Source organism: Grus americana, chromosome 4 (genome assembly GCF_028858705.1).
Source record: "Grus americana isolate bGruAme1 chromosome 4, bGruAme1.mat, whole genome shotgun sequence".
Lineage (NCBI taxonomy): Eukaryota > Metazoa > Chordata > Aves > Gruiformes > Gruidae > Grus > Grus americana.
In genome coordinates this window covers 28,790,709-28,814,992 of record NC_072855.1, presented here as the reverse complement: position 1 = coordinate 28,814,992, position 24,284 = coordinate 28,790,709, and the positions used below count along the sequence as shown (strand labels likewise).

The following is a 24,284-nucleotide window of genomic DNA, read 5'->3' as shown; positions in this document are numbered from 1 at the left end:
CAGAGTTGCTATTTGAGTAAGGAGACTCTATTACATCAGTCTTTAAGTTCCTAGTTACAGAACCTACTCTTCGCTCGCAACGAAGTGTAACTCTCAGATGTCAGACATAGTGAAATTTCTTTGTACATCCAACCAATGGATGCTTCCTAGTCCGGTTTTCAGGATGTCACCTGTGCATGAGTCAATTTAATCATTCTGATATAATAAATTCTAAGCCTTTGGTTCAAAACCAAATGAAACAGCAGTAGATGTTTCAAACATGATTGTCTAAATATTTTCAAAGTATGTGATTAGGCTCAGGAGAAAGACTTAAATTAATGCTTCCTCTAAGAGAAAGATGTGTTGAACATTCTCTTTAGCAACAGTTGCCTGGTCATTCAGCACACTGAAGCACCCACAGTGGTGGGAATATCACGGGAGAGAGGAAACTGGAAATACTATTTTTGGTTTGGGGGAAGCAAAGGGATAGAAACGATTCATCTTTAGGGAAGAAAAAATTGCTTGTTACTTCTGCTAGTTGTGAAATGACTTGATTCCTTTACAAACCACTCTTCCTCAATTATGCAAGGTAAGAGAAACTTGACCATGAAGGTAGGAGTGATTGAGACCCATCACTCCCATACAATTATTCCCAGCGTGGTAGTGCAAGACACCAGTGAAGACCCTGGGCCGATGGACAAAGGGGAAAACAGGTATGTCCTGTCCACAAAACTCACGATTTTGTGTCTGTTTGGGTTTTTTTCTTTGATAATTTGGATGGGGTTAACTTGCCATCATCTAACTTTCTTCACCCTCTATTAACAAAATTAAGTTTTTAAGACTGTGATATATTGCTTGTTGTAAATATTTAGGAGATTAAAATCTGTGCTCTTTCAACTTCCTTAGATAACTTAGCCCATGATTAAAATGGTGAGAAACAGTCCATGGCAATTTAGATTAAATGGGGTTTTTTGTATTTCAGCAGATATCATATAACTGTGTTGTTTTGCTGTTCCCTAGGCAACGGTATCTACCTGGTGCATTTGCACACTACAATATTAACAACAATAGTAATAAAGATGAGTAAGTATCTTTGCCATTTCATAAAATGAGAGTTCTGTAATACTGGTTGTTTAAGCAGTAACAAAAAAGGATGATATATATCTAGTCTTCTCTTTACAAACAACTATGTCATTCAAGTAATTCTGAAAGAGACTGCATGTACATTTGAACTTCATGCACATCAATTATGCTGATCATTTTCAATACAAAAGTTACTTGCATTATATCTATTAATTTAAAATAAAAATAGTTCTAGGTGAATACAATAGGCAAAACAGTTTTGAAGGCCAAACACCTAAGTATAATGTTATCCTTACTGAATTCAGATGATTCTAATAAATAAATGCAATGGCTATGTGCATCCCATGAACCTCTCGTATTTTTCTTTTCCTTAGAGAGGAGAAGAAAAAGAAAAAAGAAAAGAAGAGGTAAGACAAAGAGTAATAATATTATTATTTCTAAGACATTCAATTTCTAAGACATTCAATTCTTTCCTCATATGTTTTACCTTAGTCTGTAATAACTGAAAATGTTAATCTATTTCTTAGCAAGTCAGAAAAAAAAAAGGATGGAGAAACACAAAAGAACAAGGAAAAAAAGGAGAAAACCAAAAATAAAGACAAGTCCAAGAAGAAAGAAAATAAAGAAGAGTAAGTATTTTTCCTTTAGGTCCTGCTATGTTAGTCTAATAAAATTGCTTTTGATGTAAAACCGAATCCATTCATGGACATTCTGTAAACAAGATGCTTATACTCTAGTGAATGGGTGTACAGACTGCTGTTGTTCTCCCTAGAGTTGTTCTGATTTAACTTCATATGTGGACAACAGAAATATGCATGCATGGAATTGATCTGAAAAAATTAATCAAGAAATACCTCCTTTGGATTCTGACTAATCAGTATTTTTTGTATAACACCCTGCAGCAAAAGATGTGCCAGTGTGAAGCAATCTCCTCTGCACATAAGGGCACCTAGAAGCAAGTAAACTCTTCTATGATCTCAGAGTTCTTGCTTTACCTTCTGCTTGGTAAATTCATAATTTTCTGGGCAAGGAAGAGAAACTTAAAAGAGTACAGTAGGAACTTGTGTTGTATGATTTTGCATTCTTTGGTTTCTTTATGTAAACTATGCCAATGTTTCATCTTAGAGCTCGACTTTTCCCAGTGAGAAAGGCATGATTTATCTCACTTATTTAAACATCAGTAGTCACATAATAATTTTATTTTTTGAAAGATGATCAAATCAATTATCAGACAAGACAGTTAATTGGGTAGAAAACAAATTAATTTTAAAAGGTTGAAATTACATGTGCCACTATAAACTGAAGTAGGACTGCCGAGCCGACTTCATTCCTCAAAAATTGTTATATGTATTTTAGGTCTCTCATTAAATCTCCTTTTTTTTCCCCTGCCTATCACTTAGGAAGAAGAAAGATATTTTCATTATTGATCCAGCAGGAAATATGTATTACAACTGGTTGTTTTGCATCACAATGCCTGTTATGTACAACTGGACCATGATTATTGCTAGGTGATGTACTCCTTTAATGACTATATAAAACTTCTGGCAAATCATAATATCCCTAGATAGATAAAAAAATATTTTGTCCATCATGATTTCATGCAAGTATTTAATTTTCATTTCATGATAATTTACTTTTGTCTTTTCCTATTCAGAGCCTGTTTCGATGAGCTTCAGCATGACTACCTAGTGGTATGGTTTATTATTGATTACATTTCTGATGCCATCTATGTTGCTGACATGTTTGTACGGACAAGAACAGGTAAGTATACTCAATGATTAATTATTCCTCTTCATGTATGTGTGTCAGGTGGTTTAAAATACTACAGAATACTACTACTGTTATTATCTGGGTACCCTTGATGAGGTGCAATAGTGAAAAAGACATTGAGATAGATCTCTGAAAGACTGCAGTCTGTGACCTATAAAAAGAGGAGAAACTCTGATGAACCCAAAGAATACATAAAGCCTGAGGGAAGCTAGGCATGAGGTAAGCTAGATACAAGCTGTTCTGCCTGCAGTCGACTCAACAAGATGAAAAACACGCAAGGCAGCCAGGTGCGGATCAGGGGTTCTGAAAAATCAGCACCCAAATCTGGATTTTGTATTTTAGGAGATTTGAGTATCTGCTTAAGTTTCAAGACCATTGAACAAGCAAGACTTCAGCTGCAACTGTATCTTTTAAAACCTTATCCTACATCCAGAGCTATTGAGTAGATACACTCAATATGGAACTGAAATTCCCATGTTCAAATTCTTTCCCTCATTAACCACCCTTCCTATAGTCTGTGGAGTTTGGGAGGGATTTTTGGGGTTTTTTCCCAGATGTTCACCATAGTTGAAAAGTGGAGAGAAAGAATCAGAGCTATAAATGTTTAATTTAAGTAGATTTGGATTGACGTTAAACACAACACAGTTGAAGCTGTAACATTTTTTATTATCTACAATTTGATTTTAGGTTACCTGGAGCAAGGTCTTCTGGTGAAAGAAGAACAAAAGCTTCAAGAGAAATATAAGACATCTCTTCAATTCAAATTAGATTTTCTGTCAATCATACCAACTGATCTCTTATACTTTAAGTTAGGATTGAATTACCCAGAATTAAGAATAAATAGACTACTGAGAGTAGCTCGGATGTTTGAATTCTTCCAGCGAACAGAAACAAGGACAAACTACCCAAATATCTTCAGGATCTCTAACCTTGTCATGTACATTGTGATTATTATTCATTGGAATGCCTGTGTGTACTACTCAATCTCGAAAGCCATTGGATTTGGGGCTGACACATGGGTCTACCCCAACACCTCTGATCCTGAATTTGCCCGTCTGACTAGAAAGTATGTCTACAGTCTCTACTGGTCAACACTGACCCTGACTACTATCGGTGAAACACCCCCTCCTGTAAGAGATTCTGAGTATTTCTTTGTGGTCGTTGACTTCTTGGTTGGAGTATTGATTTTCGCTACCATTGTTGGTAATGTGGGCTCCATGATCTCCAACATGAATGCTGCCAGGGCAGAGTTTCAAGCAAGGATTGATGCTATCAAGCAGTATATGCACTTTCGGAATGTGAGTAAAGACATGGAAAAAAGAGTTATAAAGTGGTTTGACTACCTGTGGACAAACAAAAAGGCTGTGGATGAAAGGGAAGTCTTGAAGTATCTGCCAGATAAACTAAGAGCAGAGATTGCAATCAATGTTCACCTCGAAACACTAAAAAAAGTTCGGATTTTTGCAGACTGTGAAGCTGGTCTATTGGTTGAACTGGTTTTGAAACTCCAGCCACAAGTGTACAGTCCTGGAGATTATATCTGCAGAAAAGGAGATATTGGACGCGAGATGTACATCATCAAAGAAGGCAAGCTGGCAGTAGTCGCTGATGATGGAATTACCCAATTTGTGGTCCTAAGTGACGGCAGCTATTTTGGAGAAATCAGCATTCTTAACATCAAAGGTAGCAAAGCTGGCAATCGAAGAACAGCCAATATTAGAAGTATTGGATACTCAGACTTGTTTTGTCTGTCTAAAGATGATCTCATGGAGGCTTTAACAGAGTATCCAGATGCAAAGGCTATGCTGGAAGAAAAAGGCAAGCAAATCCTAATGAAAGATGGGTTGCTGGACATCGAAGTTGCAAATTTAGGAAGTGATCCTAAAGATCTGGAAGAGAAGGTCACCTACATGGAAGGAATGATGGACAGATTGCAAACAAAGTTTGCCAGGTTGTTGGCTGAGTATGAAGCTGCACAACAGAAACTGAAAAAAAGACTCACACAAATCGAGAAAGTATTGAAGCCAGTTATAGAGCAAGAATTTGCAGACTTAGAAGAAGCAGATCCATCCACAGTTAAACCTGGAGTGTCAAAAGCAGAATAAAACACTGGAGGTTGCCAATAAGACTTAGGGTCAAATCCTGCATGGGGCTGAATACATTCTCTTCTAATCTTTGTAGGACCTGACTGTTAATTATGAAAACTTATTTGTTGAGGTAATGCCACTAATTTCCTACAAACAGCACATATTTGACAGGTTTTGGAAAGAAAAAGAAGAATCAAGAATGAGGATGGAAGATAACACCTTGCTCTTGCACAAACAGGTGGTATTATCTGCTAATGTGTTATGTACTCTTTATGTAACACCGCTCTGCAGCAAATGCATTCAATCTATATATAGTCATACATTGGCAGATATTGAATGTTTTGCTGACTATTTTAAAATAATTTCTTTGTGTCTACTTATGGAAAGAAGGAAGAGTTGGTAACAATTGTATTAACTATTTGAAGTCAATATAGGCATGAACCATGATATTAAATTTGTGTATGAAGAAACACATCTACTGATTAACATAAGAGTAATTAAATATGAGATATTACATAAACAATTAGGTATATCTACAATGCAGAAATGAGGACTGAAAGTTTAAGATTTGGAAAACAGTCTTACTTCATTGGGTCCACCTTGGCTGAATTCTTGAAATATAGGTGGGCAGTTTTAAATGGTGCTTTTTTCAGGCTGTTGCATGCGAAGGCTGGAAGAGGGAGGGGATAAAACCTGGCCTTTTATAAGCATCTGTATGACAAATATGGATGGCTCAAGATCTGGCTGTTCTTTCCACAACAATAACAAACACATAATGTTGAAGACTGTTCTGCTCCATGTAACCATACGGCTGCTGAACATGGACTATCAAGTTTTTAAGATCTGCGTATAAAATATTTTACGTCCCTAATGTAAGAGTTGTGGATGCTGGCAGAGTGCAAGGGGCAGACACGGCAGAAAGAGGCCAAACTCTCCCTACAGCGTCTTCTGTAGCTGCTGTTGGGGAAAGAATATGACAACTAAATAGGTTATTTTTTTTCACTGATAGGGTACTTCTTTCTTCTGTTCTTAACTACTACTAAAATAGTAAAATCTACTGTTTCATATGTCAGACATGTTTGCAACTGCTTTAAGAAGCATTATCTCCTTGGTTTTTTCCCCAATTTATGGCTTTTTCTATTGGCAAAAATTGTTGGGTTTTTTAGTTGTGGTCTCAGCTGGGTGTTTTCAGCTGGGTATTTTCAGTAGACTTTGACCATAGCCACTTAATGTTGGAAAAGTTTGAGGACAGGGAGTGAAGAAAGGGACTGCAAGGAGAGAATGGATAATTCCGTATTCAGGGCAATTTGATTATCCTGGGCAATTGGACTGCCACTCTTAAAAAATACGTATGCAAATATTACTGTCACTTGATAATATCTCTATACTTTCATTCTTTCCTTAATAAGATGGAGGTATTATAAATTAGATCTTTTGTAAAGTGCATTCATTTCTGGTTGTTTTATTTTTTTGTAATGTTGATGGGTTTCCAGAATGCCAGAGATCTATAAATAACTCCTGATTTCACTGCAACGATTTAACGTTATGAAGTAATTAATACATAGGATATATATGGAACAATGAGGATAAATATAAATATGAAATGGCTGTTCATTCACCGTCGATCCCGTGCTTTGAATAACAAATAGCATAACGTGCTGGTGAGGGGAAAGAGTGTGCCATCATTTCATTAAAAACTCTATCCGTGCACACAAGAACGAGTGTTATTCTGGCATTTAACTATATAGTGAATGTTGGACTTCGCTATCAGCGTTCTTCTGATTCAGGTCTTGAATATAATCTGCAATCTGTATGGCAGCAGCATCCTATAGGGCTGTGTCATATCGCACTAGGCGCTAAGGAACCACTTTTCTCCTTTGTTGAAGAGTTTAACACTTTGTATTAGAGAAATGTGTGATATAAGTTTTAATTAATAAAGGCAGAGATCTACTGCTTATATTTTCCCTTTTATTGATCCTTCAGTCTACGACACAAGTTGTAGTCACTAGCTGCCTCTTGAGAATAAAAAATTAAAACGCTTCAAAATAAAACAGAAAACCAGAATTGACCTCCAGGAGTTTACTATTTTCAGACTCTTTAATTGAGATCTTGTACTATTCAACTTTTATAAACACGTATTTTCTGAAAAAAACCCTAAATGCAGTTTCCTCCTGGCACAGCAAGACATGAGTGCTATCAGAAAATGTCAATCAAATTATTTCAACTTGCATTTATCGGAACTTTTGAAGAGGCACACAGCTTCCTCAATATGTATTTCTGTGCAGTAAAACCTGGATATTAGTTCAGTAACGCTTCTTAAACACGCTTTTCAAATCTCTCATTCTCTGAAGAAGAGGAGCTGTGAGGAAAACACCCAACAGCTGCAGAAACGGCTGCCAGAAAAAGAGCTAAAGCCATTGTTTCTGCGGCCAGAGCGGCAGGCAAAAAGAAATTCAAGCATTAAGCAGGAAAGAGATGCCAGCCTGGGTATCAGCAAACGCTTTTCCGGCCACCGGGCACGGAGCTGGCTTCCCGCCCCGCCGCGGAACCTCCCCACAGACGACTGCAGACACGGGCCTGCGGCCGCGTGGCGCCCCAGTGTACGCTGGGTGTTGGAGTCCTCCGGCCGCCACTTCCGCCCCTCCCGCGCGGGGAGCGCTGGGAGTTGTAGTCGCGCTGCCGCGGGATCTCACCGGTATCCCCGCCGCCTCCACCGCAGCTTCCGGACGGAGAGGCCGGGCCAGGCGGGAGAGCTCGCCTTGGGGCGGCTTCAGCCGGGGGTGTGAGAGGGGGTTGGTCTCCCTCCGTCGTCCTTCGCCCAGTGGCGGAGGAGAAATGGAAGCGGCCTGGCGCCAGGGCGGCCGGGGCCGGGGTCGGGGCCGCGCCAGGCCCGGGGACGGGCTCGCCCCCCGCGCGGGGCCGGCTGCCCTGCCCCAGGCCCCGAGGGCCCGCGGCGGTGCCTGCGTTGCGGCCGCGGGGACCAGCGGCGAGGGGGCTAGCGGTGAGTGTCGTGTCCTTTCCCCTCCCCGGCCCGGCCAGGGGCTGCGGGGTCCCGGGCTGGGGAGCCGGCTGTAACCCGGAGCCCAGCGGGGCCTTGGGGACCCCTACAAATGCCCAGGTCGGGGCTCTCCCCGGCGTCGCGGGGAAGGGAGGCGGGCGGGTGGGCTCGTGTGGCCGGCGGGCCCCAGCCCCGCTCCCTCTCTGCTAGGCGGTAGCGAGCTGGTGTTTCGCCATGTGCCGTCTCCTGCCTGCAGGTACCTTCTGGGGGGAAACGCGGAGGCCTCGGGCAGTGGCTGGGGGCTCGGGGGCTGTGTCCTCCCCAGGGGACACAGACGGTGCCCCTCGAGAGGAGAGTAACTCTCACGTAAAGGATGAAGCAGCTGTTTTTCAGTACAGTTGTGTGCTGCCTGCTAGGGACGAACGTTGGGTACTCCACTTGGTGTGCCACATTGCCCCGGTGCGGGAAAGGTGCGGGCTGTCTAACGCCCGAAGGTTGCTATGAGTGCAGGTTAATACTCATGTAATTTAAGTGCTAAATACCGAGCTCTAAGTGGCAGCATACTTTCTTAAGGAAAGCCTTAAAACAAAATTTAACCAACCCCCAGGAAATATACTATGTATAACAGTCTAATATGGAAAACTAGGAGGTACGTTAAGACCTGTGAGCTGTTGAAGACTTTCTATCTCCATGGTGTGTTATTTTAAAGGCATTTTGGTTTATTATCAACTTGGTTAAGTTATATAATTATTTTTGTCCATGTGAGAATCTTCCTCTATTGCACATGCAATAACTTTTTAAAAAGCTTATGTTAAAATCCCCTGTCACTTGTAATGTTGCCAGCTGTAGAAGTACCATGAACCCGCTATTGCAGTAAAGACTTGTTGGATGGAGAGAGACCCGTAATTTAAAAAAATATGAGGTACTGAGAGAGGTACTATAGGGTATCAGCAAATTGTAACAATTACCTTTGTCAAGAATTGTCTTTTTTTTTTTTTATTTTTCTTTTTCATGCTATGAAAGTTGTGTTGGGGGGGACTGTATGTGTTTGGGTTTTTTAAATAGTTTTACTAAAGTTGCATTGTAGATGTCTATATTCTAGTATATTTGATTGGAGTTGTCACCAGTAATTGACAGATAATAATTTCTGCTGTGAATTTTAGGGATAATGTGTAGATAAGAAAATGCAATTTATATCTTCTTGTGTGGTATTGAAAATGTAACAACATACTGCCCTTAAAACCATAAAATCAGCAAGCTCTTTAAAGAAAAGGGCAGTGGAAAATATGTAGAACTGAATGTGGTGTTATGATTCACTGTCATGGTATTAATCAAAATTAATCTGTTCTCTTAATAGAGTTATCTTCACAGAGGAAATTTGATGAAATTAAGAAGGCTAATCAGGCTGCAGCAAAAAAGCTAGTTGAAGACCAGTTTAGCTCCTCATCTGAAGATGATGATGAAGATGCTGAAGTAAAACAAGGAAAGATTTTGGCCAAAACATTTACCATTTACACCAGCCAAACTGGTAATTTTTTTTCATTTATTGACTTTTATTTCAGTATGAAAGCATAAGCAAGGTTGTAGTATTGTCCGCGTATTAGAGTTTTTCCATAACTGGAGGGAAAGCACTTTATTCTCATGTCTTGTATTAAAAATATTTGTTCCCAGCAATGCATGCTGGTAGTACATCTTGCCTTTTTATGCAGAATCAATGGTATAGTTTTGAAACTGTCTTAAGTACTTCTAATAATGCGATTTTGTAATAATATATGACTGGCCTCTCTTCAGAGAAAAAAAGATATGTACTTTTGCAGCAGTCTCAACATGTACAGAATAGCAGATCAAACATTACTGATTGCTTTAAAAATCTTTATACATTAAAGATGGAGATGCAAGTGAACTGGAACGTACAAGACAGTACATGAATGAAGCTTTTCAGTCAGGGGCTATGACATGTCTGATCTGCATTGCTTCAGTTAAAAGGAACCAAGCTGTAAGTATTTAACAGTAGTCTTTTAGAATAAAGCAAATGTAACTGTCTGAATAACTTGTCTTTAATTATATTACTAAGGTAATTCTTGGGATTGATATTTTTAATATAGACTACTAAATATAGAGTATTTTTAATAGAGAGTACTAAATGCAACGTTTGACATCTTTGGATTTTTTCAAACACTTGAGGAAGTGAGTGCTTATATATACCTGTACCTTGTAATCAGAATATGTACTTCTTGACATACGTTTGTTATTGTGATGTAAATAGTTATTTTTAAATTTTAGAGAGTAGCAGAGGGAAAAAAAGTAGTGCAGGAAGGCCAGTGTTTGCAATGTTGTATTCAATAAGCCTTGGAACTGTTGTAGCAATCACCAAAGCAAGAAATACTAGGAAATATTGTTAGATTTGTAGCAAGGGAGCCAAGATAAACTTTGCTACTGCAAACACTGATCATGGGAAAGGGAAGGGTGGCATGTCCAAGAAGATTGTCTTATTTCATGTAGGTATATTTTTCATGGGAGAGATTTCAGGACAAACCTTTTTCACTTTTATTGTTATGTATTAGCTTCCCTTTGACAGGCCCAACTGTTTCTGTTACAGTTATTTGAATCAAATACGTGTTTGCAACTTCTTATGCTGAGTGTACATGGACTACAAGTATCCAATGAAACTATAGCCATGAACATTTTTTTTAGAAAGAAATGAAATATGTTTTGTATGAATTCTTAACATATTCATAATTTTTCGAACCTTAATGTATACGTTTAGCTAGATTTTAAAGTTCTGTGTCTCTTGATAGAGTTAATCTCATTTAAGCAGAAGCGAGATGATTTGGCAACTTGAAAGTAATCTTTTATAACTCAGTGGTTGGTTTGTTATCTTGAATCTGTAATGTTTTGGTCAAGTGTGTTTCTTTACTTAAAGCTAAACAAGAGATGTTGGGGAGTTAATTACTGTACTTTTAGCAACTTATGTCATTGACTTTGCCCTCTATAAGTTAATGGGGAAATTCTCCTTGTTTTTGCAGTATAATTTTATAACAACGTCATCAGTTATTAAAAAAATAAATTAAAACTTAAATTTTCTGCTGCGTTTCTCTTACGAAATTGTGGTAGCCATTCTAAGCTCACGATTTAAGACATCAATATGTGGAAGGTACCTAAGTCATAAAACTGCATTTCTACTATTTAAATTGCTTTTCAGCAGCAGGCTGATATTCTAAGCAAAGGATTGCTTAGAACTGACAGAGAGGTACACTGGGAACAAGAACATAAAGGTTTAGTGATGGAGACAGGATACTGGCAAAATAACTTTCTCTTAAATACATTTGCTTTTAATTCTGTTCAGTTTTATACCTTTCTTGCTCTTTGAACAAAAGACGCTATGTTGAAAGCCACACTTCTAATCAAATCTTTTTCTTACAAGCATTGTATGTAAATCCTAAACTTTAAAAGAGGAAAAAAAAAAAATCCTTTTAGTACTTTTACCACCAAGGTGTCTAGAGACCTAGAGTATGTGACAGGGAGAGAGGTGGAGGGAGAGCTGGGCTGGTTTAGTCTGGCAAAGAAGAGCCTAATGAATTATATGCTTGCAGCCTGTCTACTTGGAGTTGTGAAGGTGGCTAAAGCCAAAGTCATCTTTGTGGTGTCAGGTGGTGTAACAAAGGGCAACGGTGCAAACTGGGGCTTGAAAGGTGCAGAGTGAGTACTAGGAAGGTAGTATGACACTTGGGGCAGGTTGCACAGGATGGTTGTGGCCGCTCCATCCTTCAGAGTTTTCCAATTTTGCTAGACAAAGCTGTGATTGAACTGAGCTAAGTTGGCAGTAGTCCTACTTTGGGCACAAGGTTGTTCTACGTGACCTCCAAAGGTGTGTTTAAATCAACATTTCTATGATTATATGAGTATTTTGGGCTCCATAAGCCTTGGCAAAAACTTACCACAGCAGCAGGAAGAAAAGATTATAGGTATGAATCTGTAACAGGAAGACTGACTGTATTTATCTAACAATAGGTGTAATCTATTTTTGGAAACCCATTTTTAAATGGAAAAATGGCAAGCCTGTATTTCTTTAGATATTACAGATTTTCATCAATGGACACAAAAAGAAACCTAACGTAAAGCAATTGGCACTTATATCTGCTCTTTAGGTCTGGAGCTGTTGTGGATGCTTTTGTATATTTCACCTGGTGTGTATCCAAAAGTGGGCCAAGGACAGCCTTTTCCTTGTGTCTTCTCCTTTGACAGATGATGATTTTGGGAAGAAAGATTATCCCTGGCCATGGTGAGCTCTTCATGGTGCATTTACAAAGATACTTTTATTGTGAAACATATGTGAACTGGAGTTACTTTAGAATGGACTGGTACTTGTTAAATGATGTGCACACCAAAAAAAGAAATTTAGAAAACTGACTTTTCTATTGCTTTTCTGAATTATTTTTAAGTTTTCATGAACATGATTCAGGAATATTTCACAGCGATACTAAAAACCTGCTGCATCAAGTTGATTTTAACCTATGAGAGGGCAATTTATCTATTGTGTCTCAGCTACTAATATTTATTTCTAGGTGGCTTTACATATTTATCTGTCACTTTTATAATTGGCACTGTGAAATAAATAAATGAAAACCCAGTTATAAAATAGTAAGATTTAGGGATTTTTTTTATTATTATTATTTTTCGTTTCTGTATAACTCAAGCTTTAAAGCCAGTCTTGCGGTTTTACATGAGATTGTATAAAGAAGGAGGTAATATTGTGGCTGCATGAATAACGAAGCTTACTTTTTCAATAGGTTTGTGTCTGAAAGTTCAGTCAAGGTTTTTCTGTGTGTGTTTGTTTTATGCTTTATTTGCCCACCTACTTTTATGTGGGAACTTGTAGTAATCTCTTTGAGATGCAATCCTCTGTGATGTTTCATTGAAAGTGCCTTGTGGATTCAAAAGCTTTATTAGTGGGGATCTCAGAGAGCAGGTTTGTTTAGGAAGTAAAGTATAAAATTGTTGGCTGGCAGTGTCTCAAGTTGATAAAGCCTGTTCTACTACAGATGAGTTTTGTGTTTAGGCACAATGTTTATACTGAAAAAATTTCAAGGTGAATAGTATTTTATTTAATACTTAAGCACATAATAAAACTGTGCAGTTACTATAGTGAAATGGATAATGGCTTGTAATATATAGGGACAAATTGACATTTTATTTGATAAAAATGAGTGCATAGGTCTTTTAAGGCCTCTATTCTTCTCTGAGGAGGAGCTCCTTGTCTCTTGTCGTTTCCCTGTATAGCCAGAAATGGGAGCTGCTTTGTTTCTCATTCCTTGTGTTGCCTCCCTCATCCATGGCTTGCACCTGAAAGCCTTTAGGGCGTGTGGTGCTAACATGTTCCAGACCTTTGTGGCCTATCTACTTTTAGGAATAACCTGTTTTTTACTCTCTGACACCATCAAGGATAACAAATAAAGGTGTGCATCTTATAATAACTAAGATGCTGAACTGATACAATCTAAAATCTTTCAGATAAAATTTTAATTATTATGCATAGTTTTAATAGCATTGCTAAATCTTGATTTACATAGCTTATAAATTGCTGCTGGTAAAAACCTGGTTTTTAATCTCTTTTTTGATTGGGTCTGTTTAAGTAGGTTAACTCTTTGTTGCATACGTTCCTTTGGTATTATTTGACATAAAAATTGTTCTGTATGCTTGCTAAACTGATTTTTTTTGGTATATATTTTTATATTAAAAAGATTTTAGTGATAGGACAATTCCTTAGACATTCTAATGAATGTATTGTAAAATCCAACATATAGCAAGACTTTTATTGTGTATTATAAATTTAATTATGTTGTTATTGGTTACAGTAGTTGTAAAATTGTTAATTGGTAGCCTGGTAACAATCTTGGGAAACTGAAATGATAAAAATTGCTTTTCTTTAAAAAAAAAAAAAAATTGCTTTTTTTCACTCCCTTTTTCCCTTGTTGTAGTCCAAAATGTAGGTTTGAATACAAACGGTCTGAAACTCCCAGTAGGTATTACTGTTACTGTGGAAAAGTGGAGAATCCAACACTGGACCCATGGCTGGTACCTCACTCCTGTGGTCAGATATGTGAGAGGGAATTCAAACCTTCTTGTGGTCATAAATGTTTGCTGCTTTGTCATCCAGGTAAATCCATTGTGTCTCTTGGTTGTGTGACCTGTATTTATGTAGCTGTTATACAATTTTACTTAAAATCTTCTAGCTATATTTAAAATTCTCGTAAAATAAACCAGATGTAGTCAAGGCTGAATTTGCTGAATGGCCACTAGCGAGGTATTCTTTTTCGTGTACTTAGGACCCTGTCCACCTTGCCCAAAGATGGTCACAACCACTTGTCACTGTAAGAAGGCTAAACCAGTGCCCCGAAGGTGCAGTGCCAAGGAATGGTCGTGTCGCCTGCCGTGTGGACGAACGCTGCTGTGTGGACAACATGCTTGTGAGAATTCCTGTCATGCAGGTAGACCTGCCTTCTTAAACTTCAGACGAGTAGTTGTTTTAATTGTTAAGATACGTCATTCTTTTGCAATTCCTACTCTCAATGTCACTTCACAATTACATACAGGAGATTGTCAGCCTTGTCCACGAGTCAGTAAACAACGGTGCATCTGTGGAAGACAGACAGCAGAAAGACTTTGTGCAAGTCCTCAGTGGCAGTGTGATCAGGTATGTTGAAGCTGTCCTTTTTATCTTATTTCACCTCTTTATAAAATTTGATTACTCAGTATTAAGGATTGGAAGAATTCATTCGGTAGGAAAATAATTTTATTTTTCAGGTTTTGGAAGTGCAATCAAAAATGTAAGCAGCAGTGTTTGAGAATGGATCTATTTGGTGCCCCAGTTCATTTCTGACAGTAGTTAAAATGTCACTGTTCTGGAATTGTGCTAGGGTCAAGCTAGCAGTGAATTTGACCTTGTATATTCTGTTTTCTTGTACTTGAGGTTGAAATTTCAGCTGCAATCTTCAAAAATAAGCATGAAACTCTTATCTACTAAGCTGTGGTTTCATGTTTATTTATTTCTAATGACTGTAACAGAATGAAAGCTTTGTGACTCATTCTTTGAAGTATATTTGCAGCTCATTCTTAGGACCTAGGCTATGGATTGACAGACTGCAAAAAAAAATTAAAAAAAAATTAAGTGGTAGGCAGGAGGTTGCACCAGGAGGTACTTGGTCATTATGATCCCAGTAAGAAAGGCACTCAGCCTCTGTAAAGTATCAGGTAAAATGTGATTTATTTCAGTTGACACTATAGAGAAAGAGCATATAATATAAACTATAGTATGGGCATTTAGATGCTAGGAACCCCAAGCTGTGCTGCATTGAATGAGTCTCTGATCCATGTGCAGCGTGCAGTGCGGACCCTATCTGTAGAAAGGGTTACCCCATTTTGGTTACTGAAGCTATTGTAGGATTTCATTACAGGAAAACAACTCTGTTCATCATTTCTACTGTCAAACAGAAAGGATGTTCACATGAGAACTTCTTGCTGCACTTTTAGATAAAGGCAAGGACATGCAGGTGGCATAAACACTGGTACCAAGTGGGAGCTGCCTCCAATCTCTTCTGCTACAATAAATTTATCCTGTGGCCAGGGGACATGTGCAGCACAACACAAGCCTGAAGGCCAAGCTGTAGGTGCAGCACAGCATAGGCCTGGGACTACTCAAGTTAACTGTTATATGAACGATTAACTCCTCAGTATACAGTGGTCTTCCAGTCAGGATCACTGCAGGAGTGATCGGTTTTATTTGGCAAACTCGGCGAATACAAGATTTGTTAACAAAATTCAGAACAATTAACATTCCACCCGGATGTCCCTCACCCCTAGTTTTTCCCCTTGGGTTGGTTTGTCTTGGTATATAGTTCCGTTACATTGCATTCACTTTGTTTGTCTGAGTTTTCCAGATGTGTGGGAAACCTTTGCCTTGTGGTAATCACACATGTGAACAAGTTTGTCATGCTGGTCCCTGCGGAGACTGTCCTCGTTCTGGGAAAAGGTCCTGCCCATGTGGAAAATCAAGTGAGCTGCCTTTTTTTTTTTCTTTTTTTTTTTTTAATAAAAAAAAAAGTTATCCAGTTTTTGACAGTCAGTAGTTCAAGTTCATTCTGCGGGGCAGGGTCTATAAAAAGTTCTTACAAACACTGAATTATGGCAGCTTATATTAACTTTTGCTTAATTCTTTCAAAACTTTATTTAGGACCAGGGGTTTAATTGATTATGTGAATAATTGAGTAATTCTAGAGAAGCTTTTAAAAAAAAAAAATCAGAGAGAGATTTGGCATTTGAAGTCATATTAGTGCATTTTTTTCTAAATATTTTGGCTTTTTTTCTAAATACTTGTACTTTTCTCTCTTCATCTAGAGTTTACGTTGCCTTGTACAGAAGATGTGCCCACCTGTGGTGATAGTTGTGACAAAGTTCTGGAATGTGGCATCCATAAATGTTCACAGCGCTGTCATCGAGGTCCCTGTGAAATATGCAGACAGGTTAGTCTTACTGTAGTAGGCTCACATTTTGTTAGGGTTTTCAAACGCTTTGTGTGGAACCGTGCAAGTCTCCTAAGGAAAATGAAATCATGTCTATCACAAAATCTATAACTTTCTGTTCATTAAAAGCAACACATTTTTTCCCTATCCCCCCCTGCACCAAGACCATTCTGAATTAATAGTTGAGTATTATGTATCTGACTTGAGGCATGGATGAGGGTTTTATTGTTTTGGGTTGTTTATTTTTTTTTAATTAATTATGCCCTAAAAGACATTTAATTTTTTCCCTATCTCTTCTAGCTTCCTTGCTGCTTTGTCTTAGTATGCTATTTCTCCATTAGTGAAATGGAAGATGCTGTAACATAACATTATTTCCTTGCTAGTAAGAAAATAATATTTTGCTCTGCTCTAAATAGTTATGGAGCTTCTGTGGTCTGGCCTATAAAGCTGTTGCTTTGTCTGCTCTCAGTTCTCTTCCTGAACCAGCTTTGGCTACAAAGTCTATGGTGACAGTAGCTAGCACAATAGCTGGGATGAAGGTCAGATAAACCTGCTCACCTACTTCTTAAATTATCTGTATACACAATGGATGAATCTAGTTTACTATGCAGGAGAGATACTTTTTTTTTGTGTGAATTTGTTTTGCATTTACGCGTGACATCTTGCGCTACACACTTGAGTGGTTCCCTTAAAGTGACTTCCCTCTTGGTAAGACCAAGGCTAGTGAGGTGGCCATCTAGAGCACAATGTTTGCAATAACCACACAAAATCCCCAAGTAGTTATTGCACAGATAGGTGATCTGCTCCAAGCACGTGTTATACTTCCTGTTGTGATAGAGCATTGTACTGTTACTCTCCCATGAACTTTTCTTTACAGCTAATAGTAGAACTTTTTATTTTCCACTCTTTTTTTTTTCTTTTGTTTTGTATTAAAAATACCCTGCTTTTTTCCTATCTTTCTGCCCAGGAAGTTGAAAAACAGTGTCGCTGTGGAAAGCACTCTAAGCGCATGCCATGTCATAAGCCATATCTGTGTGAAACAAAGTGTACTAAAATTCGTGATTGCCAAAAGCACCAATGTAGGAGAAAGGTAAGTGTCCAGAGATGATCTTTTGTCAAATGTATTGTTGGGATAACAACATTTTTTTAATTTATATATAATATATTAAAAATAAATCATATCAATCTGTTTATTCCACCTCACGTTATCGTATAGAAATAGTTTTCTTCCATGTCATTCAAATTACTTTGCAGTGTACCAGAATTGTCTGAACAGCATGTCACCAAGAAAAACTCAGTGGCCTTAGAATCTGGGAGGGGATTTTGACAATTTCTCACTTCCAGAAGGCAGTTTTGCTTTCAGATACTTGAGTAGTTACTGATGCTTTATGTATTCTGGGGAAGTTAAGTCCATTTATTTCCTTACTTTGTAGGAAGAGCTGGGAATCTCTCATAACTTTCTAAGGGACATACTCCTATTTTTGACAGTGCAGCACCTGACCTTATAATATGCATCACTGCAGAGAGCAGTGGTCTGACAATTAGGAATTTGAGTTTTGTTTCCCTTCTCATTTGAAGTCAAAGGAATGATTGATAGCTCAGACCTATCTTTTCAGTTTATTGATTCAAGAAGGCCTGAAAGTTGCCTGCTATGTGTGAATTAAGATATTACAAAAGTTGGACTTCTTACTGCAAAGAGGCATGAAAAATACAATTTTATTCTTAGATATTTTTGAATATTATTATTATTATTATTATTACAGTGAATTTGCTGTATGTGAAAAGATGGCAAAACAAATAAATGCAATCTTTTCATCTTTAATTTATGCTAAAAAAAACAGGTTCCTCTTCCTAATTGCCATCCTTCCTTATACAGTGTGGAAGGAGGGTACCGTTCAAGTTAATAGAAAAGATGGGGTTCTCTCCTGACCTGGCATCCACCAATGTGGTGGTGCTGTGATGTGTTCTGATTCTTCCACATTACTACTTTATATAAGAACAGAAGGTAGATAACTGATCCTAAAGTTATCTGACCTTTACTACAAAGGTAAAAAGTGTTTAAAATATTTTTATACCAGGGACGATATAGTATAAAAATGGAAGAAATTGTAGTGTGGCAAACTGTTGGATATCCTACATGTAATCTTCTGAAATTATTTTGGATTAAAATATTATAATAATTTGAACTTATAAAATGTTCTTATGCTTTTTGGAAGCCCTCTGCCTTTTTAGTCTGTTGAAATGATGCTTTCAACTTTGTGTTTTGTTATTTTGTAGTTTGAATTTTTTAAAACAACTTTACAGATGGTCTTCTCTCTATACCTGGCATGAACTTGAGGAAATTTGACTAAATTGCGTGAAAATTTTTGTAAGAAGTATTGAAAAAACAAGATAGTAGAAGAGGGTAAATTTATACCAGAAACGTTTAAGTTTTCAGTTACATAGAGGTTTGTGTTTTGGTTTTTTTTAATAGTGCTGTTCTGGAAACTGTCCACCTTGTGATCAAGTCTGTGGGCGGACTCTAGGCTGCAGAAATCACAAATGTCCTTCAGGCTGCCACAGAGGTAAGAATAGGTGAAGGATCCCCGTAGTGATGGAACATCGTTTATTTTTGCCAAACTTCATGCTTGTATGGCTCTGTGTAGCGCTTAATGAATTCTGTCCCTTGTTGCATGTGGGCTTTTCGTGGGGGCAGTGTGTTTTAAAGGTTTTTAGTGCTGGTTAGAGCTTAAGGACGTAAATAATGACAACCTGTTTTTACCTGGTAATTTTGCTTAGCATTGTCCCTCTGAAAACGCTCTGTCCCCTTTCCAGCTGCTTAATTCAAAATTCATTGCTTGACTTTTTTTTCCCAAATAATTCTGTTTACTGAATATGCATAACGAAGTCCAACTACATACAGAAAATGATGGTGCTGGTTGCATCTGGATGGTTTTCCAAAATCCTGGAATACAACGTGTGATACAAGTGGGCTTAAAATTAAAAAAAATGGATGGAATTTGAATGTCTATTGGTATCTTACTCATAAAAGAGAAAATGAGACCTTGTTACTGACTATATGAAGGATAACAAAAAAAGTTTACTTCTGCATCCGGTGACCTTGGTTAAAAAGATGCTGAAAACAGCCAAAATTACTTGGCAGTTTTTATCCTGGCCAATTGCTTTGACTTTCGCTTCGCAGGGGCTTAAATTGGAATGACTGAAAAAGTGGCTGCCCTCTCAGAAATTTTCCCCACAGAAGCTGCTGCCCTGCTGAAACAGCAGCCTATGTAATTTCCCTTAGTATTCTGAACTATAAATTGTGACAGCCCAGGAAACAGTTCACAACTTGTTCAGCCAATCTTGCTTTTGAGGCAGTGAGTCTTAAAAGGACAGAACAGGTAAATGGGGTACTTGTCCCAGTTAACCTGTTATTAAATCTGTCACCACAAACTAGTCGTTTGTTCCCTGTTAACTGTGCCCCTTCTCTTCTTCCCCTTTGTTTCTTCTCCCTCCTCCAGACCTCTCCAAAATCCTAGAAATACATTTTATTTTATTTATTTTTTTTGTACTGTCAGAAGAAAATTGGTAATGTTGTTTTTCTGCATTAGTTTGGTTGATAACTAAATCATAGAATAAAATTCTGGTTGGAAAACTAAGGAGCTAATGCTGCATTATAGGATAAACTTTTAAATTGTTTATATTTGATACTGTTTTCATCTTACAGCCAATGTACAGTGACAGTGATTTCTAATAAATAACAGCAGTATAAAAATAATAAATCAGTTCCTATAAAAACCCACAAGTTAACTTTGAGAATGTAAATATCAAATGCATACATGTTAAAGTGTATGTAGCTTATAAAACAGTTCAATTGCCAATATTTAAGTGCTAACTCTTGCCAAAAGTTACATCCCATGAAGCTATTAACTATGATATCAGATGATAAATTTAGAAAAGAAAATAACTTCTGTGTGCTTTAACAGTCTAGTACAATTTGTAGTATCTTGTCAGAATGTTTGAAAATATTCCTAATATAGGCAATGATTTTGATTTCAAAATACTTATATTCATGTGTTTTTCCTTATATACCAATATTTTAATAGCTGCAGAAAGTTATGATTAATTATCTTACCTTCAGTGTGTAATACCAGGTCAGGTTAATTTTGCAGTGAGCTGCCAGATCTCAGTGACCACTGATTTTAAAGGAAATAGTATACCTCCTAGAAAAGGTACCTGATCTCAGAATTATGAGAGGTTGTTGATAATAAGCACTTGGCCTTTAGCAGAGGTCCCTGAAAAAAAATAACTTAATCTATTCTGTTTGTGGTTTGATTTTTATATATCTATTTTTTTAAAGTATTTAATCATGCTTGCTGAAATTTAAATGTGTTGCCAGGGAATAGAAATGTTTTGTTTCTTACTGTAGTACATTGTAACACTTGATTTGAGAACAGTGTGCTCTCACCTTACTTTAGGCTCATATGTGATCTCTGCTCTTTCATCTTCTTGAGAATGTAGGCAGTTGTCTTTGTTAATAGAATACTTAAGTAAATTGTACACATATTAGCCACTCTGGGCAGCATAGCTTTAGACCTTCAATTTATTTTGTAAAAATAGCTGTTTTGTGTGTTGATAATATATTACAACTTAATTTACTTTGCATTATAAAGACTATATACTTCCATCCTTTTTTCTTCAGCAGCCTTTTGTCATTGCAAAATCTGCTTCTTGAAGCATTGCTTCTCAGATCCTGCTAACAAGTTAGGATTGCTTAAAAAGTTGTGCTCTTGATAACACTTTCAAAGCATTGCTTTCTTTAAGTTTCACAATGCAACAGGATTAGTAAGCCAAAATCCAATGTCTAAATTTGCTTTTTTTAGAAGACGCGTATTCTTATTGTTAATTAATAGTAAAACTTAGCAGTTGGCACTTGATAAAGAAATAGTATGAGAGCGCTGTAAATTAAAACATAGATATTTTACAGATTTTTTTTTTAAATATATCAGGTAGTAACATGAGTAACTTTATAAAGGAGGGAGGATCTTTTCAAAAATAATTATACATAGAGGATGAACAATATAGTACAAAATCTGCAAAACTTTATTGTACCAGTTTTTTAATGTCTCTTTTTTTTTTGAATATAGATGAAAAATGATATGTCTTTATATGTAAATAAGACTGAAATATAAACAGCAAATATTTAGTGTTGTGTGATCCAAATGACTGAGCTTTAATAATGCTGACTTGTTAAAATGTGAGTGGGATTGTTTCTAACTTGATACCAGTTAACAATTGTAGAATAATCAAGATTACTATTCTTTAAGAATGGTGAAATTCTCTTTCCCAAGAAGGATTTGAAATTAAGCAGAAATAAAAAATTAACAGATGTCTGTTATTTAGATCAATCAGGATAGGACAATTATACTGTGTGCATGCTCAGACTTACGTTAGTTACCATTTTTTATAATCAGTAGCTTATACAGATTATCATATTGTTAATTTATTTAATTTTAGGTAGTTGTAATCCATGTCCAGAGACTGTAGATGTGAAATGTAATTGTGGAAAAACTGTCATGAAAGTGCCCTGTGGCAGAGAACGCACCATCAAACCTCCCAAATGCAAGCAGCTCTGCAGGTCAGTATAGAAAGTGTGTGTGTTTCTAGTTCTTCAGTGGAATTTAAGGTGTCCTAAAAGAAAGTAGTAAAATATAACTTTAAAAGGCAAAAATTATTCCTTTAATATGATTATAGATAATACTTTTCAGTTTTCTGTGTTCTTGACTGTGCGGATGGAGATTAGCAATACTCCTTCCTATCAGACACCTCTTTGATGCTGTGGTTTCAGGAGCAGCTTGCGGCTGTTAGGGTTCTGTCCCACTGAGCACTTCTAATTCTGTAGTCCCACTCCCTTCTTCAAGTCATCTCTGGTACATTTTGAAGTACCTCCATGAGGCAGTTTACCTAGAAAACTTGACTAGCAAAAGGAAAAAGTAGAATATTTTCTTCTGGGGTGTAGCAAGATTGCTTAGCACAGAGTAGAATTAGGATTGAAATAGCTGTTTGAATGTACAAACCCAACTTTGATTTTCATTTAGTTTAAAACTCCTGTATAATTTTACTGTAATATTAACCACTGTTGAAGGTGAGAAGTAAACTCATTTAAAAAAACCAACTTGTCTCAGTTCTTTTTATTTTGAGCATAACTGTCCAGTGACTATAACATCATATTTCTTGCTGTCATATTGATTCATTCTTGGATTTTACTTCAGTCGACCACCTACCTGTCATCATCCTACCCAAGAGAAACACTATTGTCACTTTGGTCGGTGTCCTCCGTGTCGTCAGTCCTGCCAGAAAACGTTAACATGTGGTCATTTGTGCCCTGTTTCCTGCCATGATGAAGCACTTGTGAAGCAAACTGGCTTAGTAAGTAAATGGTGAAAAATGGTGTGTTATTTGTCTTCTGAAGAATGAGCAACAGTTGTTTAACCTCCATCTTATGTTGGAGGCTTTTGGAGTTCAGAGTAAATAAATAATCAAGCACAGAGGTATGCCTACTGCTTAACCGAGAAACTAAATGGTTCTAGCTCCTTTGTTGAATCTAGTTAATTTTGTAATATATATCATTGAATGTGCAGTTCTTAGCAGTTACAATTACTCAAGAAATTATAAGATTTTTGTTAAAGTTGTATTACAAATGTTTAATTTCAAATGTATCAATTACTTTTAACATAATAGCAAAAAAAAAAGTATATTTACTAAACCATCAAAATCTGCACAAGTTAGAAATGAGAAATTGTTTGGCCACAGGCCTTCATTTCCCTATCTCTAACCTCGCTAAGGATGAAATTGTAATTTTTTGTGTGTAGGGTGTGTCGAAATTTCCATTAGTAAAAAGTTAGTTACTAGAAAGTGGATTTGTTAGAACTGTGATCTCTTTAGATGATATGTTTATTTATGGTCAAGCAGATAGTTCCAATTATGTTTTGTATTCCAGTAGTGTTGTCTTTTGCTCTCAGCATCAGTCTGCAGGTCCTTGGGAACAGCCATCTGAGCCAGCTTTTATTCAAACTGCACTACCATGCCCTCCCTGTGAGGTTCCTATACCAGTGTAAGTATTAAAAAAGAAAACAAATAAAAGAAAGTTTTACTGTGAAAAGAGTTTTTTTTCTTTTCATACTGTTGTAGAGATGGACATAGAAATAACCATATTTTCCTCTTTACATGCAATGAGCCTATATGAGCACCGTTTTCATAAAACTGAGAGCATTGGTGGTTGTTTAATAGACACTTTTATAGTGTGTGCTCACTATATGAAAGGACTGACAGTGTTAGTAAAGATTGGTTGTTTCTAATACGTGTTGTGCACAATGCTACCTTAAAAGAAAAATATGAAAATTGCGAAGACAGCCATTGTAATGTGACAGTAACATACAACTTTTTCCATATAGTTTCTATCTTGTTTGGTTTATGGGATTGTAGTTTTCTGGGTAATGAATTGGTATTTTGTTTCTCAGTTATTCAGTCATTATATGCTAACGGCAGGTGGATGCCCTTCATCCCATCTACTTGTCTCCTTTCTATTTTTGACTTGTCCAGGAGGTTCTGCTCCTTAACTAGAGCCGAATCAACTCTTTCTGTGATGGTGCTGAGGATGTAAGCGAAGATATAATGATGATGACTTTTTTTTCACCGTTCTTTTTCAATTTGATAGGAGTTCTGTTTACATTGTGGAATAAGGACTCAGAATTCAACGTTTATCTGAAAAAAGAAATACTGGGGTTTTTTTGGTCTGTTTTTGTGTTGTAGTCTCTTACTGTTTTAAATCCTGCATACTTCACAGGCATTAGTGCCTATTTTTAAACA

General features: G+C 37.1%; 2 protein-coding genes across 2 annotated transcripts in view; both read left to right on the top strand.

Annotated features, from left to right (window-relative positions):
* Window positions 1-585: 585 nt before the first annotated feature.
* On the top strand, window positions 586-4,937 carry CNGA1 (cyclic nucleotide gated channel subunit alpha 1). The gene is given in 7 exon segments (XM_054823096.1): window positions 586-701; window positions 1,000-1,066; window positions 1,444-1,469; window positions 1,590-1,691; window positions 2,463-2,570; window positions 2,717-2,823; window positions 3,520-4,937. Coding segments are annotated over 7 exon segments (1,944 nt in total).
* A 2,380-nt stretch (window positions 4,938-7,317) lies between these two features.
* NFXL1 (nuclear transcription factor, X-box binding like 1) overlaps window positions 7,318-24,284 on the top strand; it is a 50,199-nt gene continuing 33,232 nt past the window's right edge. The window contains exons 1-14 of the mRNA XM_054823091.1: window positions 7,318-7,920; window positions 9,275-9,445; window positions 9,804-9,913; window positions 12,066-12,199; window positions 13,896-14,074; window positions 14,244-14,405; window positions 14,511-14,611; window positions 15,855-15,969; window positions 16,312-16,436; window positions 17,404-17,526; window positions 18,910-19,000; window positions 21,933-22,053; window positions 22,688-22,844; window positions 23,438-23,529. Of these exons, the coding sequence (XP_054679066.1) occupies window positions 7,395-7,920; window positions 9,275-9,445; window positions 9,804-9,913; window positions 12,066-12,199; window positions 13,896-14,074; window positions 14,244-14,405; window positions 14,511-14,611; window positions 15,855-15,969; window positions 16,312-16,436; window positions 17,404-17,526; window positions 18,910-19,000; window positions 21,933-22,053; window positions 22,688-22,844; window positions 23,438-23,529 (2,207 nt within the window). The 5' untranslated portion in view covers window positions 7,318-7,394. The remainder of the gene's footprint in view (window positions 7,921-9,274; window positions 9,446-9,803; window positions 9,914-12,065; window positions 12,200-13,895; window positions 14,075-14,243; window positions 14,406-14,510; window positions 14,612-15,854; window positions 15,970-16,311; window positions 16,437-17,403; window positions 17,527-18,909; window positions 19,001-21,932; window positions 22,054-22,687; window positions 22,845-23,437; window positions 23,530-24,284) is intronic.